Source organism: Acipenser ruthenus, chromosome 23, assembly GCF_902713425.1.
Source record: "Acipenser ruthenus chromosome 23, fAciRut3.2 maternal haplotype, whole genome shotgun sequence".
NCBI lineage: Eukaryota > Metazoa > Chordata > Actinopteri > Acipenseriformes > Acipenseridae > Acipenser > Acipenser ruthenus.
In genome coordinates this window covers 28,497,590-28,522,372 of record NC_081211.1, presented here as the reverse complement: position 1 = coordinate 28,522,372, position 24,783 = coordinate 28,497,590, and the positions used below count along the sequence as shown (strand labels likewise).

The window sequence follows — 24,783 nt, the reverse complement described above, 5'->3', positions numbered from 1 at the left end:
CAAGGGTACAGCAGCAGCGTCCCCACCGGGGATTGAACCCACGACCCACCGGTCAAGAGTCCAGAGCCCTAACCACTACTCCACACTGCTGAATGGATTTATTTAATACCTGCCAATAAATACTTCTAAAGGGCAATTATAAGTACTAGTATCCTCACGTAGTCTATTGTATTGTATTTGAATATGGTGCAGTTAACCTATAGAATATATATCCGTTATTTGGCATACTGTAGGTTCACACATACAGATGACCCTGTCCCTCCAGGTGTCTCTAATGACTATCTGCTCCTAGTTTGAATATTCATAGCAATGGGGTGAGATGGTGTTTTCTGAGAACCGTAAGTTCTCACAGTATCAGCTAACTCACAGCTCATTTCATCAGAGGGGGTAACCCCACTGCTTCCTGTACTGACAATGACCTAACCAGCAGCTTCCACCTACAGACTGCTCTCTCGGTGCTCAAGAAAGTGTTAGCAAAAATAACCACCGCCACTGCCATAGTGGAGCCCTCAGTTATCACTTCACACATGCCCTGCATAAACCCCAATTACCACAACTGCTAATTCCGCTGAAGAGATGCTCTTTGACAAAAAGACAGACCTTAATGAATGATTCAAACAAAGAAAGGGCAACAGGATGTGGGAATGAAACAGATACATGTACGATTGAACAATTGTAATGATGTCAAGAAAGGGGATAAAGATTATACAGAAGAACTTCAAAGTCCTGCATTTTTGAACTGATGGTCTAACCCAACACAGCACTTGAAACCAGTGTACTAAAGCATAATAAAAGCATGGTTAAACATAGGTATGCATGGTAAAGAACAGCGAGGTATGGTAGAACCTGTAGAACTCCTCTGTTTGTATCCTGGGACACTATCACCCTTCATTTAAATGTGCTTTATTTTGCTCTTATCTGCCCCCTATTTTACTGCATTTAATCCTGTACTTCAGAATACTGTAATCTGCCAAGTGTTTAACCTGTAGTATTTTGTATTTAATCATATCCTTATGTAACTATCACTATTTAATCATATCCTGATGTAACTATCACTATTATCTGCTGTATTATTGAATTGTGGTTTGTCACACTTGAACAAAAGTTATTGTATTTCTTGATCTTATTGTATTGCTTGTATTGTAACACTTGAAATGTATTTGCTTACGATTGTAAGTCGCCCTGGATAAGGGCGTCTGCTAAGAAATAAATAATAATAATAATAATAATAATAATAATAATAATAATAATAATAATAATAATATGGCAAACCAGGGTATATTCAGACATGAACAGCCTCCATTCCTAATATGCTTGTAACTCTGAGGTTCTGCTTACAGATATTGCAATGCATACACAGAAATAAAAGGGCTGAGTAGCCTCTCCCTGTCAGTCCAGGCTTTAGCCAAGTACCATGAGGTGGAGAGAAGGGCACTGTACCTCAAAAACATGGTACGACCCAGACAAGGGGGGAGAAGGGCACTGTACCTCAAAAACATGGTACGACCCAGACACGGGCAAGGATCAGAGCTGTGAAAAAGATATGGTTTTATTATTTATAGTCACTGAATTTATTTAGTTTCTTTGCGCATTTCTAAATTATTATTATTAAAATATCGAGTGTTTAAAAGTTAAGATTGAAAGAGACATTTTGGATCATCCAGGGGGGAGAAGCTGAGGGCTGAGAGACATGTTCAATCCTCCAGGGGGAAGAAGCTGAGGGCTGAGACATGTTCAGTTCTCCAGGGGGGAGAAGCTGAGGGGTGGAGGAGATGGGAGCAGCAACACAGGACCACACAGGTGAGTTTCAACAGGTAGAGCGAGCATAACATTCAGTAAAACACTGTATTACCTTCCAAAACACTATAGTTTCCTTTAATAGTACAGTGTACTATAGTGTACTATAGGAAACCATGGTGATTTTAGAATGTGCTATAGTATTTTTTTATATGGTTCCTTGTTAAAGCAGAACCACCAAGACCAATATTGTGCAAATGATTTAACACTGGACTGACGTCAGCACTGCTTGAGAAACTGCAGATACATTAACAGCAGACGAAAGTGTTGAACTCCCCCTCTGCAATAACCACACACAGAATTACAGATATTACATCAGCGTGCATTTCACTTCCCGGTAATTCAAAACGAACTCATCAAAATACTCAGAGGGATTTCAACCAGGCAGAGATGAGGAGAGGGCACCAGTGTAACACAAAATACTCAGAGGGATTTCAAGCAGGCAGAAATGAGGAGAGGGCACCAGTGTAACACAAAATACTCAGAGGGATTTCAAGCAGGCAGAGATGAGGAGAGGCCACCAGTGTAACACAAAATACTCAGAGGGATTTCAAGCAGGCAGAGATGAGGAGAGGCTACCAGTGTAACACAAAATACTCAGAGGGATTTCAAACAGGCAGAGATGAGGAGAGGCCACCAGTGTAACACAAAATACTCAGAGGGATTTCAACCAGGCAGAGATGAAGAGAGGCCACCAGTGTAACACAACATACTCAGAGGGATTTCAAGCAGGCAGAGATGAGGAGAGGCCACCAGTGTAACACAAAATACTCAGAGGGATTTCAACCAGGCAGAGATGAGGAGAGGCCACCAGTGTAACACAAAATACTCAGAGGGATTTCAACCAGGCAGAGATGAAGAGAGGCCACCAGTGTAACACAAAATACTCAGAGGGATTTCAAGCAGGCAGAGATGAGGAGAAGGCACCAGTGTAACACAAAATACTCAGAGGGATTTCAACCAGGCAGAGATGAAGAGAGGCCACCAGTGTAACACAAAATACTCAGAGGGATTTCAACCAGGCAGAGATGAGGAGAGGCCACCAGTGTAACACAACATACTCAGAGGGATTTCAAGCAGGCAGAGATGAGGAGAGGCCATCAGTGTAACACAAAATACTCAAAGGGATTTCAACCAGGCAGAGATGAAGAGAGGCCACAAGTGTAACACAAAATACTCAGAGGGATTTCAAGCAGGCAGAGATGAGGAGAAGGTTTTTGGTGCCAGGGTTTGGTTGTCCCTGAGGGTTGAGGTTTATTTCAGTTTTACCAGAATTACGGGACATGCAGGCTTGGAATTTGGACATGGGATGTCCAGTGGGTTTGTGTAGCTCAGTTCACAGTGCTGGGCTAAAGTGTGGGAGATGCATCAAGGAGTCCTGCCCCTTTATTAGAAACAGGGCATCTAATATGATAGTGTTCCTCTTGCTGTGTCTCTCGACAGAACAAGCTCCAGAGAGAGCTGATTTTACAAGAGCAAGCAGGTCACGTCTCTCTCTCTCTATATTTAAATAAAGTACAAATAAGATGTCAAAAAAGCAACTGATAAAGCACATTTCGTGAGCACCACAACACATAACAGAAAATGGAAATAACAACACAACCCAGGATGCCCTACACAGAAATGCTGCAGTAATTGTAGCTGAAAGTAGTATTTTGGACAGACACTTATAGTTGCAATAGTACTGTAGCATCAGAACACTGTACCACTTTATTTATTTATTTATTTTATTTTTAAGAATGACAGCAGCAGCCACGTACACAGGTGGATATCAATAAAAATCTGCAACCAGCACTCGGCTCAAAAAACAATTGCTCGGGTACAAACCAGTGCATTGACAAGGCAGTGAACACTGTGTTTGAGGGTGAATACAACGAGAGCATATCTACGGCAGCAGGGGATACAAACATAAATACAATTCAACCCAAAAAAAAAAAAACTGATCCCAACCTTTAGCAGAGGAGCGGAAGTAGAATCACAGCCCTGCAGTTCCAGCAGCCAATGGAGTTCTGCAAAGCGTCCTAAGCTGACGTCACCCCCGGTGTACTCAACCGGCAGGATTGAAGAGAGAATTAGAGTTGCGGTCACTTTAATGTTGCTGTCTGAGTGACTTTAGTACTCTCCGGTTGGCACAAATACAACAAACGCCATGACTTTCGATGTGAGGAGGTGAGTAGTGTGCGTGGTGCTAGGCCACTAGTCGAGGAGGGTCCAGTGCATTGATTTGGCTAGGCTTCTGGTGCACGAATATCCATCTCAGCCTGTGTATTTCCAAACAAACTTAAAAACAATTTCAATGTTGTTTTTATTATTATTTTTTAAAGGGTTATGTTAAATAGTTCTGTTATTATTGTTTACCAAAACGTGTCTTTCTGAAGCGTCATCCGTTTTTTAGTTAGTGCTTACAATGCGTCGCTACTGTACACACCGTGGTCACGCAGTCACGCAGTCAAGGTACAGTCAGTATTTCACTGATGATAATTCCAATGATTCTGAATGGTAAAGTGGTCACATTGCAGTGTTGCGCAAAGATGGTCGGTTCTGTGGTTGAAAACGCGTTCATTTTACAAAAAACAGTTTTTTTCCCCCCCAAAAAAAAAGGTTTCTAGCTCTTCTTAAATTGTTACCTCTGGTTTTGCATTTGCTAGTAAAGTGCTGTGTTTTCAGTCCTTGTGCAGGTCCAGTTACATTTCTGCAGTAGTCCTAAACTTTACATTTTAATCCAAGAATAGTTTCCTTGTCCACTTTGCCACGGCCGCCTTCATGTATGGTGGAGTGCACATTGCATTCTGATGAAAACATCTGTTCTGTGGCTGAAAGTCAAACTAGCATGTAGTAGCGAAACCCTTTAACAGTTGTCCCCTCTTTGCATTTTCTCATGTTTCATGAGAGGGGATTTAGTTCTTCACAGTTCAGGGAGCTTTGTGGTAACAACTAGTATGTAGTCCCAGTGTCGTTTCCTGAAAACCCAGCTGGCTGTTGATAAAGGACTGATCGCATTGTGATCTCTCAGACCCACACCCTGGCCAGGGTTACGCCTAGCCTTATTGACACCTCGGAGGGACAGGCTGAGAGGGATGGGCATAAGACTCCTGTTGCAGAGCAGTTTCACCCATTCCAGTTTTTACTACTGTACCAGCTAGCCAGAGTGTGTCTGTAACAAGCTCAGGGGTGTTCTGTTAAACCAGGAATGGGAGTCTTATTTCCATCCCTGAGGCAGAGAGCTATGGAGCTGTGTGATACATCTAGAGTTTTCATACTCTAGAAGCAGCAGCGGCCTGGATTTCACTGGTATCAAGAGATCACAGAGAGGAGGTGTTTTAATGTGTAGTAAATAGACAGTTTCTTCTTTTCATGCAGAAGCAAGGATGGAAATAAGACTGCCATTGCGTAGCAGTTTGGTCCATTCCTGGTTTTGCAGTACTAGGAGTTTTATAAGAACACACCTGAGCTTGTTGCCTATGCTCTGTGGCTAATCAAGCTCGTACTAAAACCTGGAAAGGGTGAGACTGCTGTGCAATCAGAGTCTTATTTCTACCCCTGAAGCCTTGCCTGACTGTCAAACGAGTAGCCTACTTCTCCTGATGTCTGGAGTGACGCTTGTATAATCAAAGCCTTCTGTTCATTAATATGCATTATACTTGGTCAGTGCCCATTGCTATTACACAGCCCTCTGCTAGGAACGTTGTGCTGTACTGCTGGATAGACTGAGCTCCAGGATCCTAATAGGAAGCAGGAACTAGGTAGTGCCACATGTTCACTATTCTAGAATCTACAGCACAGGTGACAGACCAGGGCTGTGCAAACCTTTGCTTCCTGGAAAGAGGTGTGTACAAGGGATGGATTTCCAAAAGCTGTTTTACAAGAGCAAAAAGAATAAACTCGTCAAGTATACTCGGCATGTTCATTGTGGGGGCTGCTACAGTACATCTGCTGGATTTGTTTCTTACTGATTTTAAAACATTGTCGCCAGGTTTCACAGACCTGGATTAGCACTAGTCTTGAGCATTGCATAATGTGGCAGCCCTCTTTCCCAGGGTTCTGTGCTGCAGTATATGGGCTACACTCGTATAAAGGGAATCGACATTCTGAGTCCTTATATTGACATGTTAAAACTTTAGCCAATTGTATCCTTTCAGTGCCGCCTTGTACTGCAGTTTCCCCATGGCGATTTTTAAATTGCACTCTGATAGGCTTTTGCAGCTCTTTGCAGCCCTGCTTGGTGAGGACTCGTCTCTGTACTGAGGTCGGGATGGGGGTGTGTGGGGAGGGGCAATACCAATATCTGTACAGGCTAGACCTTGATGCGTGCATCTTCATGAGGGGCCCTGCCCCTTGCTTTGGTGGGAATGTAACAGTGCTCTGGATATTCAGTTCTGAGCTGGCATGGTGATTGCTCTAGAGGCAGAGGAAGGGTCATTTCTTGTTTTATTGACATTGGGGCCGTATGGCAATTTAGTTAATTTATCGTTTATAAATGTAAGCTGATCAAATGCTTGGTAACGGTACGAAAGACATTATACATGCGACATCTTTTAAGACAAACAAGGTAATTCAGCATGGCTTCATCTGGGATACTAGAGGCAACAGAGTCCTTTTATAAATGTGTGCGGTACTGCAGAAAACTCCAGGCTGGAGGATTTGTCATTTGAGTCTCTGGAAGTTAGTGCAGTAGGTTGTAGAGCACGGTACCTGCACTTGCACCCAGTGTGAAGTCTGCCTGGCACAGTAAGCACCTGTGCACTCACACTCTATTCAGTGAATCTGGTGGGCAGGAGAGGAAGGAATGCTGCCTGCCTGAATACAGCAGAACCTGGGGCTGCCTGCTACCTGCTGGAAGTCTGATCGGTAGAGCCAGGGACGACATCATCATCGTCATCGTCATCATCATCATCATAATCATCATTATCTTAGATCCCTTGTGCTGGGGAATCTGAAGCAAGTCATCTGAGTCTAGATCCTTCATACAGATACTGTGCCTGAGTCACACACTACATTAAAACAGATAAGCACTTGCGCTAGATCACAGAAGTCAACTGCGGGAAACTCCAACTCGCATATCAAAAAAATACTTTAAAAAAAAAAAAACAACGCGTTTCAACTTAGCATTGCCTTCATCAGGGCCCGTAGCCGACAAAGGACTGGTATCCATTTCAATAACAAGCAAATTAGGAATCAATTAGTTAAAGATACAGGATTCATTAGAGATAGTCAGTGAATTGTTACAAAATATTAGAAAGAGTTAAGGGATTAAGGATTATTACACACACACACACACACACACTATGAATGGACAGCAAAGGGTCATTGTTGCAGGCATTCTCTCAAAGAGGCCTGTGCAGAGGGACTGAGCTCTCCTTCTCCTCCCTGCTGTTTGCAGACTGGGTATATTGGTACCCGGGAACGGTGTGTGCATGTGGGGAATCTCACTCGCTGCTCTCCCCTCTTTATACACAACCGGCAAATGATGCTAATTACATCTTCAGTCTGGAACAGCCCAAAGACAATACTAGCAGTTACTGAGAGTGGATAACAGTATATGAGGCCCTGAGTTGAAGAAGAATGCTGTAGGAATACATGCAGTGCACTGTAGGATTGATAAGAATTGTTGAAACTTGGTGACTTCATGCTACAGTACTGTATCTGTGCAGGGGATAAGCACATTGGCAAATGGAAAGGAAAGCACTTGGTCTTGTGACACCTCCTCCTGCCACTCCCACAGTGCACCTTATCCTCCCAGAAAACCACAACAAACAACAAACAAACCACATTTCTGTTAAGCAGCTGCAGCAGCTACACTGCAGTGGAGCACCCTATCAGGTGGAAACGGTTTCCTGTGGTTCCTATGGGAGCAGTGCGATGGTGTGTAGTCAGAACACTGGCTTAAGACAATTGCAGTAGAGTACGTACAGAGCAGTGTACCATTCAAAGGAGTACGCTACAGGAAAGACAAACACGCTATTTAAACGCACTTCACGGCTCATTTCCAAATAAATACATTTGCAAAGGATGCTTTCCTTTAGGGGCAACCCCACAAGCCCTGAAAGTGAATTGACTTCAGAAATACACTTTAACATAAATAAAGGGACTCGCAAGTTATAACATATGGAAACTACAGTATCCAATACTATAGGCCATTGTTGCTATTCTGAGCTGGGGTGGACATGTTTTATGGGTACTCTGTGAGGTTTCAAATGCTGGCTTTCAGAAGCATTAGCAGTTTAGGACCATCCAAGCTGTGTGCTTTACTGTTACAGTCGGTCTGCTTGATGCAGTGTCTAATTTAAGCTCTGGTTTGATAAGCTTCCAATAAAATGTGTGATAACTGCAGTACAGTCCTTATTTCCATCCCAGATTCTTTCTGTATTGAGGTGCTGCAAAGTGGTTCTGTTTAGCACAACCAGATCTGTACCTTTAAAAGAAAAAAAAAAGTTATATGTTCAGTATTACAAACAAAGGTATAGAAAATAGTACAGCGTGTTCTTGCAGAAATTCTGTACACATCTACAGCAGAACCTGTTGCTCAAGTACTAGCCCTGCAATGCAACTCCCTGAGATGAGTAATAGTGCATTGAATTGATGGTTTCCAGAGCGGCTGTCTGTGTGCTCTTGATAAAACTCCAAGCAGCAGGATCAATGTTCAAGCAGAATCTCCCACGTGACCCTTGCACATGGAAGAAGGGTGAAGCTGTTCTTCTCTTCTGTGCTCCATCGCTCCCACAAGCTGTTATTCTTCCCAGTCTTTATTGACTTTTAATACGTGAGCCCCGAGCCGTCTCGCAGATGCAAATTAAAGGAAAGATTAAATACTGTACGCTTTGCAGTGGGGTGATAATTTCTGTAAAAAATAAATAATGCTAATTCTTGTGAATCACTGCTTCAGCAGTTTTCTCCTTTCCTGTTTTTACTGTAGCTGTTAGTTTGTAGTAACTTTCTCCTCCTTTTAACTTCTGTTTTGTAGTAACTTTCTGCACACGTTCCAAAGCATTCAATTCACCCCTTGAGGCAAACCGCAGTACAGCGAGTTCCTGTGGAATTCTCATGCACACACCCACAAACACACATTCACACGTACTGCACGGCTCTGGCAACAGGCAGATTTGGGGCTGAGCTTGCATTAGCCTGCTCACTTAACCTACTACTTAACCTTGTTGCTTAAAAAGTAAATAATACACGTGCTGTTCTTGCAACATATATCATATATGGAATTACTATTTCCAACACATTTAAGGGACACTGTTTAATATTTTTTAATTTAATGGATATTTAAATTGGTGTGGTTCCTTTTTTTAAGACAAAGCCAGCTCTAGCAGAAAATGTAATGCTCAGCTGATTTCAAATACTGCAGTACTATACGATCGCTTTTTATCATTCCAATTCATTTTTTGATTTTGCTGACTTGTTAAAGTAGTTTTTTTTGTGGGCTAGATCCTCAGTACCTTTCAGACGTGTTGTTCCAGCCCGTCCTCTACGTTCGGCTACTGAGGACTACTGACCACCCCGACGGCTCGGCTCAGGACTGTGGGAGGCAGGGGGGGCATTCAGGAACAGCCTCCCTGTCTGTGGAATTCTCTGCTGAAACAGACCAGGAACTCGACAGCGGTGCCAATCTGTTATTATTATTATTATTATTATTATTATTATTATTATTATTATTATATGTAAAGTGCTTTGAGGTGTTTCATTGAGGAAATAGGCATTACATAGCTATGGGAACATACCCAGGACAGTAAAGGGTTAAAATAAGCTTTACAAATGTCTCCAGAAGTTAAGTTTAAAAACCAAAAAAAAACGTAACTTTTTTTTCTTAAGAAAGGCTGTGACCCTGTTTCAATAACACTCCAGCTGTAAGCATTCCAATGCAGTGAATAGTGGTGCCCCTCCCACTGCTCTCTTTTTTGGTACATGCAGTTCACACTCCACAGCACAGCTTGTCCTAAATGGGGGAAACAATCCCTCTTTCCCTTTCTTTAGAGCTGCCTGGCATCGACGCTGTACTTTTGTATTTCCTGTTTGTTTTGGGGGTTTTTTCTAGCTATATTTAGCTGTGAGGTGCTTGATTCAGTTTCCTTATAAAATATACAGTTTCCTCATCAGGTTGGAGTTTATATATTTCTAAATAAGCAAAACCACTGTGTTTTTAGGAACCTGAAGTACTTTTACAGTATCTTGGGAAGCCCATGCTGTGCAGCCAGCGCTTCACTAAACTGCCTCATTAACTGCTTCTCTATGTGATCTCAAGGCATGTAAGCATGTTTGTTTTTTGGGCAGGCAGGGTGGCACTGATTCAGCCTGCCAAGTCAGCAGGGTGACGTGTTCCTTCACGTGTAACGCCTGTAACTCCTGTACGTGTTTGGTGTGGCTTGCATGTTGGAGCTGGTACAGTAGTTGATGCCGCTAGGACTCCGAGCCACACTTCCCTGCTGGCTGGGTTTGAATGTGATCCCAGAGGAGAATGCAGCCAGTGGCTGCTGTCTCACTGTTCTATGGGTTTCATGTAGCGCGTTCATTCATTTTGCTCTGTCCAGATAAACATTGTGTGGGACGTGCGTTTACAGCCACGTGTTTCAACATTCTCTTCTTCTGTTAACGCTGCCCCCCAGCTGGTAATACATCATGTTCTGCCAATTCTCAAAGTAAGAAGTTAGGAAACATTCTGCTGCCTCTGGTTTGAGACAATGGACTGTACAGTTTCAGCCTGCTGTGTTGTGGTGTACCTGCGCAACATTACCTCTACTGTACTGTGTGTTTGACTAGGCCCATGGTCCTGTGTGTTTGACTAGGATCCTTCTTCCTGTTCCTCTGGTCTGCTGTGAGAACAGTGTGATCCAGGGAAGGGGCTGTGTTTGTGTTTGAGAGCGGCGGGGGATGTACCAGGACAGGAAGTCTCACAGTTTCCTGTCACGCCTGGGATTGCGTCAGAGGGGATTATTTAACAGTGGAAGGAATTGGAACTGTGTGTGTGTGTGTGTGTGTTTCTTTCTCTTTTTTTTTTTTTTTTTTACTTTTTGGACTTCATGCCAAAAAAGGGCATAGATTTGCGAGATTTAAATACCTTGGAGCCAGCAGAACAATGGCACGTACAGTAGTCGGGTCAAATTACTTCATAACGTAATCAGAATTCAAGGTAAAACAGAAAGAAGCTAAGTCAAGTAGACAAATCTTTCAACTAGTACACCGAAGAAAGCACGTGCTTGTATAGTTGAATTAGTTTCCTATAATTTTAGCTTTCAGATTACTTGCAATAAGGTAATAAATAAATAAAACAATAAACAACTTACCTGTACAGTACAGTGAAGTGTACTTCACATGCCTTGATCTAGATATCTACTGTGTTTAATTTGAGAATTGTAAGTTTAACAGGGGCGGGGGGCGGGGGGTGCTAAGAAATGTGACAGAATAACACAGATATACACATTTACAGTGTGATACGATGTGGCTCGATTCAGACACACAGAGTCCAGACCCCAGCTCCTGGATGGGAAGGTGCCAGGCAGCGCTTACCACAGGGCTGCAGTGATGCTGCTGAGCTGCATGGGAACGGGCTGTTCTTTCACACAGTCGGCAGCACACTCTGTTTACTCTCTCCTCTCCCTGCTTCTTGTTCCTGCAGGCTTGACGTCTACAGGAAGGTGCCTAAAGACCTGACCCAGCCAACCTACACTGGAGCCTTCAGTGAGTACTGCAGTACCCTACACTTTCATAATGATCACTAGCGCTGTCATTACCTTGAGCCATAACAACGAGCACCAGTCTAAACAGTGAATCCTCCGCTCTCCAGCCCTGTCACCCTATTGTAATGATGACCAGCGCTGTCATTGCCCTGCGCCTTAACAACGAGCACCAGTCTAAACAGTGAATCCTCCGCTCTCCAGCCCTGTCACCCTATTGTAATGATGACCAGCGCTGTCATTGCCCTGCGCCTTAACAACGAGCACCAGTCTAAACAGTGAATCCTCTGCTCTCCAGCCCTGTCACCCTATTGTAATGATCACTGAAGCATTGTCATCTCCACTGCACTGTCACCAAAGACAAACAATGGGATTGCTCATCTGCCCCCTGGTATTGATTACTAAGTGAGCGATGATGTCATAGTAGCAGTTGCTCGGTTGATTTAGTCAGCTCAGCAGTGTTTATGTCATGCATTGGAATGGGATTTCATGATGTTATTCAAACAGTTGCACCTTTCCCCCATGGGGATTGTGTTTGAGTAACAGTCACCTTGAGTATGAGGTGAGTATTGGTGTCTGCACCTCCTGAGGTAGGAGTGGCTTGTAAATTAATAGACTGCTCATGCTACAGTAATGAGCACATGCCACAGAAACAGCCCCACCCAGAGGCTAACCCAGACATTGCAAGACAAGTCACACCCCTCAATGGAATGGAATGTGAATCACCAGCCAAATCCTATCATCTGTAATCATCAGAAACCTGGATTAGGAAAGGTATCTGGGAGATGGGACACACACCAGCAGGAAGCAATAGGAATCGGAGTTGATGTTCGCACTGGAGAGCTCCAAACCTTTTGGAATGAACGTTCAAGCGTGACAATACCACTGCATGCTTCTGTGCTGCACTCTGAGCTGGTCTGAAGGGCTTTTAAGCTCCAATCGTCCTGAATACATTTAATATTCTTCTTAAATTCTCCTCTTATAAAGTGTCTAACGTAAAGACGGTTCAACATATATTTCATTCCTACTGTAGCCTTGACATCTGTTTCTAATCAGTTGTGCAGTCTTTGTGCATTTCCTCTGTTTACCATCCTGAAATAGGAGATTGCAAGGATCTGCATTCAGTTTATGTACTTGTAAAAATACAAGGGTGACCTACAGCTGTGTCCATATATCCCCAGATTCTGAGACTTTCAATCACAGGCTTCATAAAATATAGGGTTTCATCACAAACGGATAAGTGGTTCTCTGCGTAAAAACAAGCAAACGTGCAGACAGAGAGACATACGAACGGCTGCCTCCACTAAGCTCTACCCTTGTCGCCAGGGTTGGCAAGGTGTCTGTGAGAGAGTTGTTTTTGAGCGTTGTTTGTCAGTATTAAATGCGTGTAAACCCAGCGAGTGAGATACAAACATCACTGAGCTTGTGGTGGGTCTAAGATCAGAGGTCATCTGCTGTCTATTTGTACAGCAGCAGCCCCATTTGAAGGCTATGAATTGGTGATCTTGAATATATTGCCGGCTTCTTGTTAGTTATGCTAATGATGGCTGTCTATTTGCCCTGATGTGATGAAAGTGTCTGGTGACCTACTTTTCCTCTAATACCTGAACCACTTTGAAGTTTTCAAGGACTCTATACATGGGCATTTGGTATGAGAGTCTGTCTTTCTTGATGACCTGCTTTTGCACTTGAGCTGACGCCTGCGATGTACTGTAGTGGTTTGTTCTGCAGATGAGCAGCACTTCAGTCTCCATTTAATACACCTGGAATTGATGCAAAGCGCTTTGCGGATCACTGTACACAGTCAGAGTCTTCCCCATTCACAGGTGCTCTGTTTCGCACCCTGTTCTCTTAATCTCCAAGCAGCACTGTATATGGAAGATGAGCTGACCTCGCTATTCATTGTGTTTACTGATTGGTTCAGTCTCTTCCTCAGAGTTTTAAGGCAGACACAAAGAGCCATGGTGCCTCAGCGGTTGCATTACCTCATGTTTCGGGGAAGCCTGTTTCCTATTAAAACTAAATAGATTGCATTCCTGAATTGTCACATGTGCTGCTGGAGACATGACTTGCTGTGTGAATCACCAGCCCAGTAATACAATAGTGTTCTGAAAGTGCCATGAGGAAGTGGGTCAGTGAAATCGATTGGACTGAGGCTGCCTCTTACCTCATGTGCTGATGACACAAGCAGTGACGGAGCTCACTCGGAGCATGTGTTATAATCTTGGTTTAACAATGACGCTACTAATTACAGTGCGTGTGTGCGTGTGTGTGTGTATATATATATATATATATATATATATATATATATATATATATATATATATATATATATAATAAAAATATAAAATAAAAAAATTTTTTTCTCTACACAGTTTCCATTTGCTGTTGCCTTTTCATGCTCTTTCTCTTCCTGTCCGAGCTCACTGGGTTTATAGCCACAGAACTGTAAGTATGTCTTTTTTTAACCTACCTGTTTTCTTTTAATATGGCTGTGTTATAACAAATGCTTCACACTGATTGGCCCATAAGCCCTGTCCGTTAAATATTTATATACCCATTCTCCAATGGTCAGGGCTTTCCTCCTGAGGCTGGCCCTGTGGTTTCAGAGCAGTGCTCGGGGTCTTGCTTGAAACCTCTCTCTATGGGTTATGGAAACTTCCCTGGTCTTCAGGATGAATTCAGACCCCCGGCCAGCCTTCAATCCTGGGCACCTCACCAGTGAAGATCTGAAACAGAGCCGGGATATTAATCACACAGTGGGATTCCTACTTGATAGGGTTCTAGCACACAACCGGCTGATGAACTAACCTTTTGTTACAACGGGAAATCGAGTTGCTTAATGTTTGGTATTGACACAATGAGGGGGGAAACAAACTAATGAATGAATAATTGCCACCTCATGCACAAGGTCTTTCAAACTGTCTCAACCCTAAAGACAGACTCCCCTTCAGACGGCCAGAGTTTCCCAGTTTGAGATTTCTGTAATGGCGAGGTTGTGAGGGACTGAAAAAGCCTGCCTCTTTCTCACCACATACTTACATTACACCTGTACTTACATTAAGCTTATCCCCTTAACCCATTAAGTGCCATTGTCCTCATTTGAAGACAGGCTACTTTGTAATTTGGAGTATTTTTAACTGATATCTACCTGTTCTTTTTAATTTTCTCTTTAACTATATTGTGATGATTACTTACTCTAATTTTGTGTACCACAAAAGTGAAGTCTAAAGGGAACTGCTAATGCAGCCCTTCAGATGCATTTATGAATATAAAATATAAAAACTGAAGCCTACAAATGATGTATTTCTTGGTGTTTGCCATTTTCTATGTGTTGAGCTTCATCGTCGGTGTGAAATTTCACTGGTCTGATTAGAGGCCCGTCTAACTTGACTGTCCTGAAAATAGGACACAGCAGTTTGAAGAAAAAATCAATTTAGAATGTAGCAAATGACATCAATACAGTATGTGTTCTGATTTTTTTGTTTCAAAGAAACATGTATTTGGTACTTAATGGGTTGAGTACTGATGTGTCAAATACAGGAATGCTTTATTGCCTTGCCCTGTTGAACTGGCCACATCGCTGTGCTGAATTCATCAGGTGTGTTTAGTAAAACATTTCCAGTCGTGTGCTTGCGTGCTACGAGTATCTCAAGCTGTGCAAAGTGTTTCGAGTGCCAGTGATTTTCTAGAAGACTTTCTGTTCTGTTTGCAGAGTAAATGAACTTTATGTGGATGACCCAGATAAGGACAGTGGAGGGAAGATTGATGTGAGTTTAAACATCAGTTTGCCCAACTTGAACTGTGATCGTGAGTATATCCATACATCTGTACATTGCTTATATCCATACATCTGTACAATGCTTATATGCATTCAATAAAACACTTTGAATGTGCTTGTTTTTGTTACTGTTTGTGCAATTTCATGTACAGTATGAGTAGGGCTTGAACTTTTTGGTTTTTATTTTCCAAATCTCTACCTCCCTTTAAATGTTAATTAGCTGCGTTAAGCTGTCTTTGCATCCTAATAAAGAGAACATGACTAATTTAAAGACTGGGTTGAAGATTTTTTTTTTTAAATGATGGACTTTCCATCAGTGTACACTCTGCGTATTTATGCTGAAAATCTGTCAGGACAACTCGAGTGGGGAAAATAACAAAAGCACAACGATACACTAGACGAGCGCAAGAATGAAATGCAATTGGGATCAGGGATGAGCAATTAACATCGTTTGTCACGTCTGTTTGAAATAAAAAAATAATAATAAGCTAAACAGAATCAGGCTCTGTCAGGATATGAAGGTTGAAACATGTGACATTGTTTTGTAATGAACGACTTTTTCTGAGTTTAATTAGGAAACAGAATCGACTAAAAATACGTTTAATTAAAGGGACGTCAAAAATAAAACCTGAAAACTTCAAGCCCTAAGTAGGGGGTATCAAGGTCTAGTGTCCTTTTTAGTAAAAAAAAAATACTTGTTAAATGTTGGAGGCAGATTATCAGTACAAAGATGGCTTAATAAATTGATTTCAATATTTCCCATCTGCTGTAAGAGGTGTATCAGTGAATGCTAACAGGAGTCAAAGCTCTGAATCCCCATTTCCTTTGTAGTTGATGTCCTCGGTGCTTTGGCTCTCAGACATGTTGTGTTTTTATAAATTATTTGACCTCTGAAGTGTCTCGGAGAGCTCTGCACTGCTGTCTTTGTTTACCCAACTGGCTTGGAGACCAACTGTGTGCCATAGCAGAAATTCGTAATCGCTCATTTCTAATGCATTACATAGGCTAGCAAATATTCATTGTGACAAATCGAGGTGTGCAGGACTGCACCCATGCCTGCTGTACGAAAATGAACTGGCAGACACGTCTGAACAAGCGCCAACACACACACACCTCACTGGCATTTTCACATACAGCTGGAGTCATTTCCTGTTGGCACACTTGTTTGAAATTATCTTAACTGAGAGAGATTGTACTGCACAGTTTAAGTTCTTGTTCCTTTTTTTGAACTTCTTGGAAATTTAAGAAACCGGAAAAATGTTGAAAGATTATTTGCCTACACCTCTTTTTGAATTTGTATGCGCTCACAGCGAGAAGTTCACTCGGGGTTCACTCGGGTGAGACTGCTGCCTTCCAGAGTGATACTCTCACAGTGAGAAGTTCAGTAGGGTTCACACTGGTGAGACTTCTGCCTTCCAGAGTGATACTGTCACTGTGAGAAGTTCACTCGGGTGAGACTGCTGCCTTCCAGAGTGATACCATGATTGATAGAAGTGACACATTTATTCAAATCCACCTACTGCACCAAAATCCTTCCCTTTTACTAAGCAACCAAACATTAGGAATGAATTCCAATCATATCCACTGCTGTGTTTGTACAGTCTCTCCGTGCCTGAGAGAGTCCTGGGGCTGAGATTCTGGGAGCATTGGTTTAAGTTTCAAACCCTTTATTGCTGCCTCCACACTGTCGGTTTGAGATCTTATTGGATGTCAGGGTAGGGAGCTGGGTAATTCAGCCCGTCAAGGACGGTCCTACAGCTACCTGCTTGCTTGGAAACTCTTGGTTTAGGTTGCCTCAGTGTTGTGGGTAATTTCCGCAGCTCGCAGCTTGACTGTCGGATCCCGCAGTACACTATTCTCTGAAATGCATTTCATCACTAAGTTCTAAAAATGAAATTTAACTTAGACAAATGTATGGAGGGGGAAGTCTTGTAGCATGTATCAGTATTGAAAAGGGCTTCTCGTAATCTAAATTGAGGTTGATTTCTATTTACTGTAGTGATTTTGCTGCCCTGATTCCCAGTGCTGACTGGTTTCTGTGTTGTCGGTGTGCTGGCTCCCGGTCTTTGAATTTGCTGGCTGTATTGAGTGGTAGAGTTGCTCTACAGTGAGCCCAGTCCTCATAGCACCTCTGTTTTGTCGCCAGTTGTCGGGTTAGATATTCAGGATGAGATGGGCAGACACGAGGTGGGTCACATCGACAACTCCATGAAGATCCCTCTCAACAACGGCTATGGCTGCAGGTTCGAAGGAAAGTTCAGTGTAAACAAGGTGAGACGATGACTCCGAGGCAATGCAGATCTGAACCCAGCCCAGAACCAGAACCAGATGCAAAGTTCAGCTCTGTCCATCAGTCACTGGCCCATTATACAGCACTGTGTTTATCTATTACTAGTTCCCAAGTCGTGAATACTTTAAGCCCATTGTCCTCTGTTGCTTTGTTTTTCTTCAGGTTTTTGAACTCTTTCAGCACTAGGCAACTAGATAACCAATAATGTTTTACAGCAAGTTTTAGAGACCCCTTATTGGCATTAATCTTGGATTACCTTACCTGAGGTAACATTACAGTAGGTACAGTAATACAAGACTTGTGCTAATTGAGGTCTACAAAACCAGCCATTGGCATCTACAGAGATCTATAGATATGCCTGTTTATTTACTGGTCAGCTGTTTTCCAGTTATGGTTACTACAGTACCAGAGCGGTTATCTTTCCTTTGTTTTTTTCCCCAGGTACCAGGTAACTTCCACGTATCGACCCACAGTGCTACGGCTCAGCCACAGAACCCTGACATGACCCACGTCATTCACAAACTCACCTTTGGAGAGAAACTGCAGGTGAGGTAATCTCCGTTCACACTCTCCACGCAGGGGACCGTTTACCTGTCGGGTTTTCATATATAAACATCATTCCTCTGCAGTTAGTTTCACAGACCATGATGATCACTGATCTAACCTAATGTTACTGTGGGGAAAGCAGCCTGTGATTAGTGCTAACCTGGGTTTGTGAAACCAGCCCCCTATAATGGCTTCATGTTTTCGAGTTTAGTTTTGTTGTTTATGGAATGTCTGAAGGAATCTGTGCAGTGGCACATTACCCTTCGTGGAAACCGTGACACTAACATAAAAAACAAGTTGGTATTTAAGGTTATTTTACCTAATAAGCCTTATACTTGCAATTCTGGATCTCTCTGTAATTTTTTTTTATTTAAACTTTTTTATTGTACCATTTGTATTGTATTATCCCATGTTTGGATTTTCATTTGGGACAAAAAACAAAACAAAACACCTCTTCACTGCAGTGGGTGTATCTCCAGTAGTGTGTGTAGACACCTCTCTTCACTGCAGTGGGTGTATCTGCAGTAGTGTGTGTAGACACCTCTCTTCACTGCAGTGTGTGTTTGTATTGCAGGTGCACACTATTCATGGAGCCTTCAATGCCTTAGCAGGATCCGACAGACTGGCATCCAACCGTACGTACAACTCAAGCTTTGTTCAGAATCTCGCCCTGTTACAGGAGCTCTTTACTGGCCAATGCATCCCTGCAGTTCTCTCATTCAGAATCTCACCCTGTTACAGGAGCTCTTTACTGGCCAATGCATCCCTGCAGTTCTCTCGTTCAGCAGCAGCCACCTATTAAAACACTGTAACACACGTCTCAGAAACTCTTAACTTTGTTAATTGTTAACTTTGACATAAGTGGCCGCCCCATATATTAATGTATGTTTCTTCACTACTCTTTTACACTATATTGTCCATAGCCAGTACAGTAAGGGAGGAGGAGGAGGAGGAGGAGGAGGAGGAGGAGTGTAATGTCTCTGACCTGATTCTGTGAAGTCCTCTGTAATCACAAGACAGCCACTACTGAAATCACCTTCTTTTATTCATTTGCATAATATTAGGGAACACTACTACAAATAATTAACTGTTTAACACTGATCAAATGCTGGATGAAGCCTGCTGGTTTTTAAAATGTAGAAAACGTAATGGATGCCATCTAGTGGTTAGATCTTGTAATGCCTTAATAGAAAAAGCACAGCGAGTAAAACGAGTAAAAGAACTGGACAGTTGAAAAAAAGGAGGCAATTTGCTTCTCATAAATATTGCTGTTAGTAATTATGAATCTGCAGTCCAGCAGGGTCCTGTCTTATTGCACCCCCCCCCAAAGATGCAGCAACGACTCTGAGATTATGGACAGGCACACATTCTAGTCTGTCCAGCCTGATTTTATGCTTTTTGAAGAGTAAAACCGGATTATTCTGGTGGCAGCTGCTTCTTCCAGCACTGCTGTAAGTAAGAGATGCCTTCTCATGTTTGAACCTTGGGTCTCTCTCTCTCTCTCTGTAGCACTTGCATCCCACGACTACATCTTAAAGATAGTGCCCACTGTGTATGAAGACATGGCCGGCAAACACAGGTTCTCTTATCAGTACACAGTGGCCAATAAGGTAAGAATGAGTTGTGTTAACATTGTGTGAATGCAAACTTCTCTCAAAGCAGTGGCTGAAAAGTATAATCACACAAAGTTATGTTCTGTTCTCTCCTGCAGGAATACGTGGCCTACAGTCACACAGGCCGCATCATCCCGGCTATCTGGTTCCGCTATGACCTGAGCCCCATCACTGTGAAGTACACAGAGAGACGGCAGCCGCTGTACCGCTTCATCACCACGGTGAGTAGAGTACCAATCAGCTGCACATGAACCAGGTCCTGCGTTCACATTAACACTGGATTCTCTATACTCATTGGAGTGTCTGGCTCTCAGATCTCTATACTGTTTAGAGTGCTCTATAATGTGCTGCCTCTCAGGACTGCAGTACTGAATCATCGTTGCTCTGTTGAGTTTGCTGGCTCTCGGATCCCTGGGGCTGAGTTTTTTCCATCGCTTGTGGAATTTGCATGGTCAATTGGTTCTGTCTTTGACACAGTATTGCTTACAGGAAGGTTTCAATTTACTTTCCACATAACGGTGGCTCAGGTGTTGCAGCCTGGTCCCAGCTGTCGGATCACTGATCACTTCTGACTTGTCAACAACCCCCCCCCCCCCCCCCCCCCCCCCCGACTGTGCCTCTCTGTCTCCATGGCAACGGCTGACATGCCCGGACCCAGGGAGAGTTCTCTTGCGTCTGAAAACACAGTGTGGCAGCTCTCTATTGGGAGCCTGTTAATAATATTTATTCCAACTTGGGATGCCACTGCACTGCCATTGAATCTTTATCTGGAAGCACGAGTTTGTGAGCCTCTGACCTTACAGGGTAGCTTTTTAGTGATTATACAGTAGTCCTTAGTAATTATTTCATTATCCTGTGTGTGTGTGTGTGTGTGTGTGTGTGTGTGTGTGTGTGCTCTTCCTGCAGATCTGTGCCATCATTGGAGGCACCTTCACTGTGGCCGGCATTATCGACTCCTGCATCTTCACTGCCTCTGAGGCCTGGAAGAAGATCCAACTCGGAAAAATGTCATGAGCATGCAGCGCCGCACCTGTCCTGCAGGGGGCAGGAGAGGCCCACAAACTCATCACGGAGAGATTCATTTTTATTATTTATACGTCGTGGGGACCGAAACGCACCAGTTTCCAAAACATGTACAATTCGATTTTCTATTCCCAATGCAAAAAAAAAAAAGATTAATAGAAGAGTTTTTTTTGTTTTTGTTTTGTTTTTTAAAGTCCTTTGTATCTCGTCTCTTCAGTGTGTTTCAATGTCAGTCTCTCAGAGTTTGCAGAAATAGGTCCCAGCTCACCCTCAACTCACTTGCAGAAGCCACTTTGAACAGGTCAAGAGGTCCGGGAAAGAAGCCAACTGCAGAAAAATATCCAACAGCCTGCCTCTGTGTTTGGAGACCAGGAGCGAGCTGCATGTACAGGGCTTGGACAAAACATTGGAAACACCTTGCGATATGTAGCACACCCCTAAAGTATTGATTGTATACGCTGTTCAGAAAAAATTTGGCTGTTCAATTTGGCTTCAAATCTCACCCCCCCAGCTTCCCTGAAAGAAAAAGTAAACCTGGAAAAATGGCCATGTGCTTCCTCCAAAGCAGCTGAAATACTCCCTCGTGTTAAAGCAGTGGTGTCCTGGGAGCCCATGGTATGTGTTTTCTAATTTGTAGTCCAGCCCCTGTAATGTCCTGCATAGTGGCAGCATGGAGGATTCATGGCATTCCCAGCAGAAATGCTACTAATGCTGTTTCCACATACCTTGAACAAAAGTATTTGGGTGTCAACTAATCCTGTTCCAATTATAGGTTGACATTAATTTGTTTTTCGAGTGTTTGGACTTGGTATCCATGGAGGTGCAAGTAGAAAAAGTCATGAACTTTGTTTCTTTTTGTGGAAGGAGGTGTGGTCATAGGTTTTAGAGGACATGTACTGCTGGGTGGACACCCATACACAGTCCCCAGAAGACAAGCTCTGGAATTGAACGTCGGGAGGGAGGGAGGCTAACTCTTCTCATGTTTCCATCAAGGTGTTTCGTATGTTGTCCGCTTGGCAGAAGATCAATGGGAGAGACAGGAGTCATTCTTTTCAGCACGAGTGTGCCAACAACTGTATTTCAGTTTGGAGGTTTGTCGATGGGGAACCCCTGAGATATTTCTTTCCCCAACCACTGGCCTCTCTCTCTCTCTCTCTCTCACACTCACACACACACACACACACACACACACACACACACTCACTCACTCTCGCAGCTTCATTTGTCAGCTATCATCTCATCTATTAGAAGATCATTTGTATCTTGCATATTAAGCTGCTGTTCACTATGTGGACCCTGTGAAGCAGCTTGGCTGCAACCCATTAGAAACGGGGTGGGACCCCCCTAACTGCAACATACATACATACATACATACATACATACATACATACATACATACATAGATACATACGCCTGCATACACCATGGGAGAGGAAAGTGTGAGGAACTATAATATTTAATGTTTGTGGGCATATAAAGGGTATTCTAGTATGTAGTTATGAATGCACCATACCAGTTTATTTAGAGTGGGCTAGTGCCCTCATTTATATAGCTAGAGATCTCAAGCATTCCTTGCCAAAGTCTTCATGTAAACGCTATGCAGCACATGCATTGTAAAACCTTCTCGGGCCCTTTTTCAAAGCTGAATGCCACTGCTGTAATACACACTACAGCTACGGAAGGTACAGTTTGTGGAGCCCCAGCAGACTTTACTTTGGCAGCGTTTAAAAGGTCACCATGAAGAATAGTCTGGTCTGCTTTTGTCTTGGTCGTTGCGTGCAAGTTGAATGCTGCTCTTGAAACCATGTTGATTTACCAGGGATATATAGACCCAGAACCAGCTGCCTATGTGTGTGAGCAGCATTTCATTAGAAGTGTTAAAAGGAATTGAAATGCAGTTTGGAGGAGCCGGGCTGATGTACTAATCGAGCACTCATGTTGGCTGATTTCTCTCTGACTCGCTCTTCTGACTTCACTTCCAAGATCAGTACAGGTTTCAGTTCCTACCTATACTGTAGAACAAGCGAGATGGCCTTAGACTTGAAATAACAAGACGTGAGTCATCCCTCTTGCCAACTCAGTTGAGTTATTTGCACAGATTGTAACACTGCGCAACCCTACAGCTTTGCGACTGTTTTTACAGTTTAACTGGAGTCTCTCCTCTCGCTGTTGATCAAAGCGAGCACACGAATTCCGCACCAACGCAGTTGTAAAGAAAATAAGAAATGAAGGACATGTTATGAACTGATGGCCCCTTGCCCCTTTTCTCCCCATTTAAACTGCTTTGCTACTGAAGTTATTTTTATATATAGAAGTTTTTTTTTTTTTCCTCTGAGGTTTGTACCATAAATAAATCTAATGTACTCCACTGTGTTGCTCTGTGCTGACTCGCTCAGGTGCAATCTGACTGCATTGTCTTGATACCTGGAGTTTTTGTAATTCTGTTATAAATGTGTCTTCTGTGTTTGTGAGGGGAGGGGGGGAAAAAATAACAATAATTTTGAACTGGTACGATTGTGTGTTCTTTTATTCGAGTTCTGTTTACCTGTGGTCCTCTTTGGCGAATGCTGTTTTCAGTGCTGCCATCCGATTTTGGTTCAAGTTTATGACACTAGCAGACAAGGAAATTGTGATTGCCATTTCACAAACTTCCTGCTCTGTTCTTCAAGGGAAGTCTCCCAGTCCATACCTCAATGGAAGTGATAATTTAGGGATGGCTTGTTTTTTTTAAGGATACCCAAATTCAGCAAATGGTTTAGCCAAACCAACTGGAGTTCTTACAAAATTCCCTGTCCTGTTTGAGTACTGGAAAGGCTAGACTCAAACACACACACACACGCACACGCGTGAGAGGCTGTTCACAATCCATCCCTCGACCAGGAGCACACAATGCAACATCATTTCAGTCATTCACCAAGTTTACTGATTAGTTTACTTTCCTCCACATTGTATCCTCTCCTGGGATGTTTGAAAGACAATCTCGATGTGCTTCACTTCATATAAAATACTGGGAGTTTCACCCAGGGGTGGGTTTAGCTCTGCTCTGAGGATTGAGGATTGAACATTAACCCACAGAACCAGCTTCCCCACTTTTACATTTCAGTCTTCAGTGAGTTGCATCCAGTGGATTTTACCACTGCAATAAAGATGCTAAATAAATAAATACAATATATAGATTTGAAGTCTCACACACAACTACCTGCAATAAAAAAAAAAAAAAAAAATGAGGGTCGAAGTCGACCGATGTTTCGGCTAGTGCCTTTTAAGTTTTACAGTTTACTGTTTGCAAACACTGCATACAAAGTCATCAAGTTAAACTGAAAACTGTTCTGTGGAATATAGAAAACTGCATTGTACCAAATAGACTTGGGTATGTCATCTCTCTGACTGTTCTGTCGAGATTCAGAAAAACTACTGCAAAAAATAAAGAACTGAGTGGGTGTACTACTTCAAACTGGTTGCAAGTATTACCTTGGACATGCAGCTCTGTGGAGAATTGAAAGGCCAGCTGAGAATGTGCAACAGCAGAGAGATATTTCTATTCCTAGCTGCCTGTTTTTCAGGATGAGTTCAAGGACAGTTCTGTTTCTATTCTGAGTGTTTTTGTAGGTGTTTTATGAATAAACAGCCAAAAACAGACCCCCAAGAGGAATTGCTTACAAGACAAAAAATATATATATATATATATATATATATATATATATATATATATATATATTCTTACATTATTTCACATAAAAAAATTAACGTCTTGTCTTTCTGTGTTGTAAAGTTAGAAAATTAAAAACATTTAATAAAATGAAGGGATTCATAATACATGCTGACAGATCTTTTTATTAGCAGAATTACAACCTGTGGGACTGGGAGGCATTGTGGTCTAGTTATTACAGCTAGGAAACTGGGAGGCTGTGTAGCCTAGTGGATAGAGCTGAGGGGCTGGGGTGTAGTGTAGGCTTGTGATTGAAGCGAAGAGATTGGGAGGATGTGTGGCCTAGTGGCTAGAGCTGCGGGACTGGGATGCTGTCAGGTCTAGCAGGTCAGCCTGAGTGACAGGGTGGCGAT

The 24,783-nt window shown here is 42.8% G+C and overlaps 1 protein-coding gene across 1 annotated transcript; it reads left to right on the top strand.

The window, feature by feature from the left end:
* The first annotated feature begins 3,770 nt into the window (after positions 1 to 3,770).
* Positions 3,771 to 23,232, top strand: LOC131699671 (endoplasmic reticulum-Golgi intermediate compartment protein 1). The gene is made up of 10 exons (XM_058997132.1): positions 3,771 to 3,966; positions 11,411 to 11,472; positions 13,844 to 13,916; positions 15,184 to 15,278; positions 17,396 to 17,520; positions 17,981 to 18,085; positions 18,660 to 18,720; positions 19,595 to 19,695; positions 19,797 to 19,919; positions 20,605 to 23,232. Exons 1-10 carry the CDS (start codon positions 3,947 to 3,949, stop codon positions 20,710 to 20,712), a joined length of 873 nt encoding a protein of 290 aa, XP_058853115.1. The 5' UTR covers positions 3,771 to 3,946; the 3' UTR covers positions 20,713 to 23,232.
* Positions 23,233 to 24,783: the final 1,551 nt, after the last annotated feature.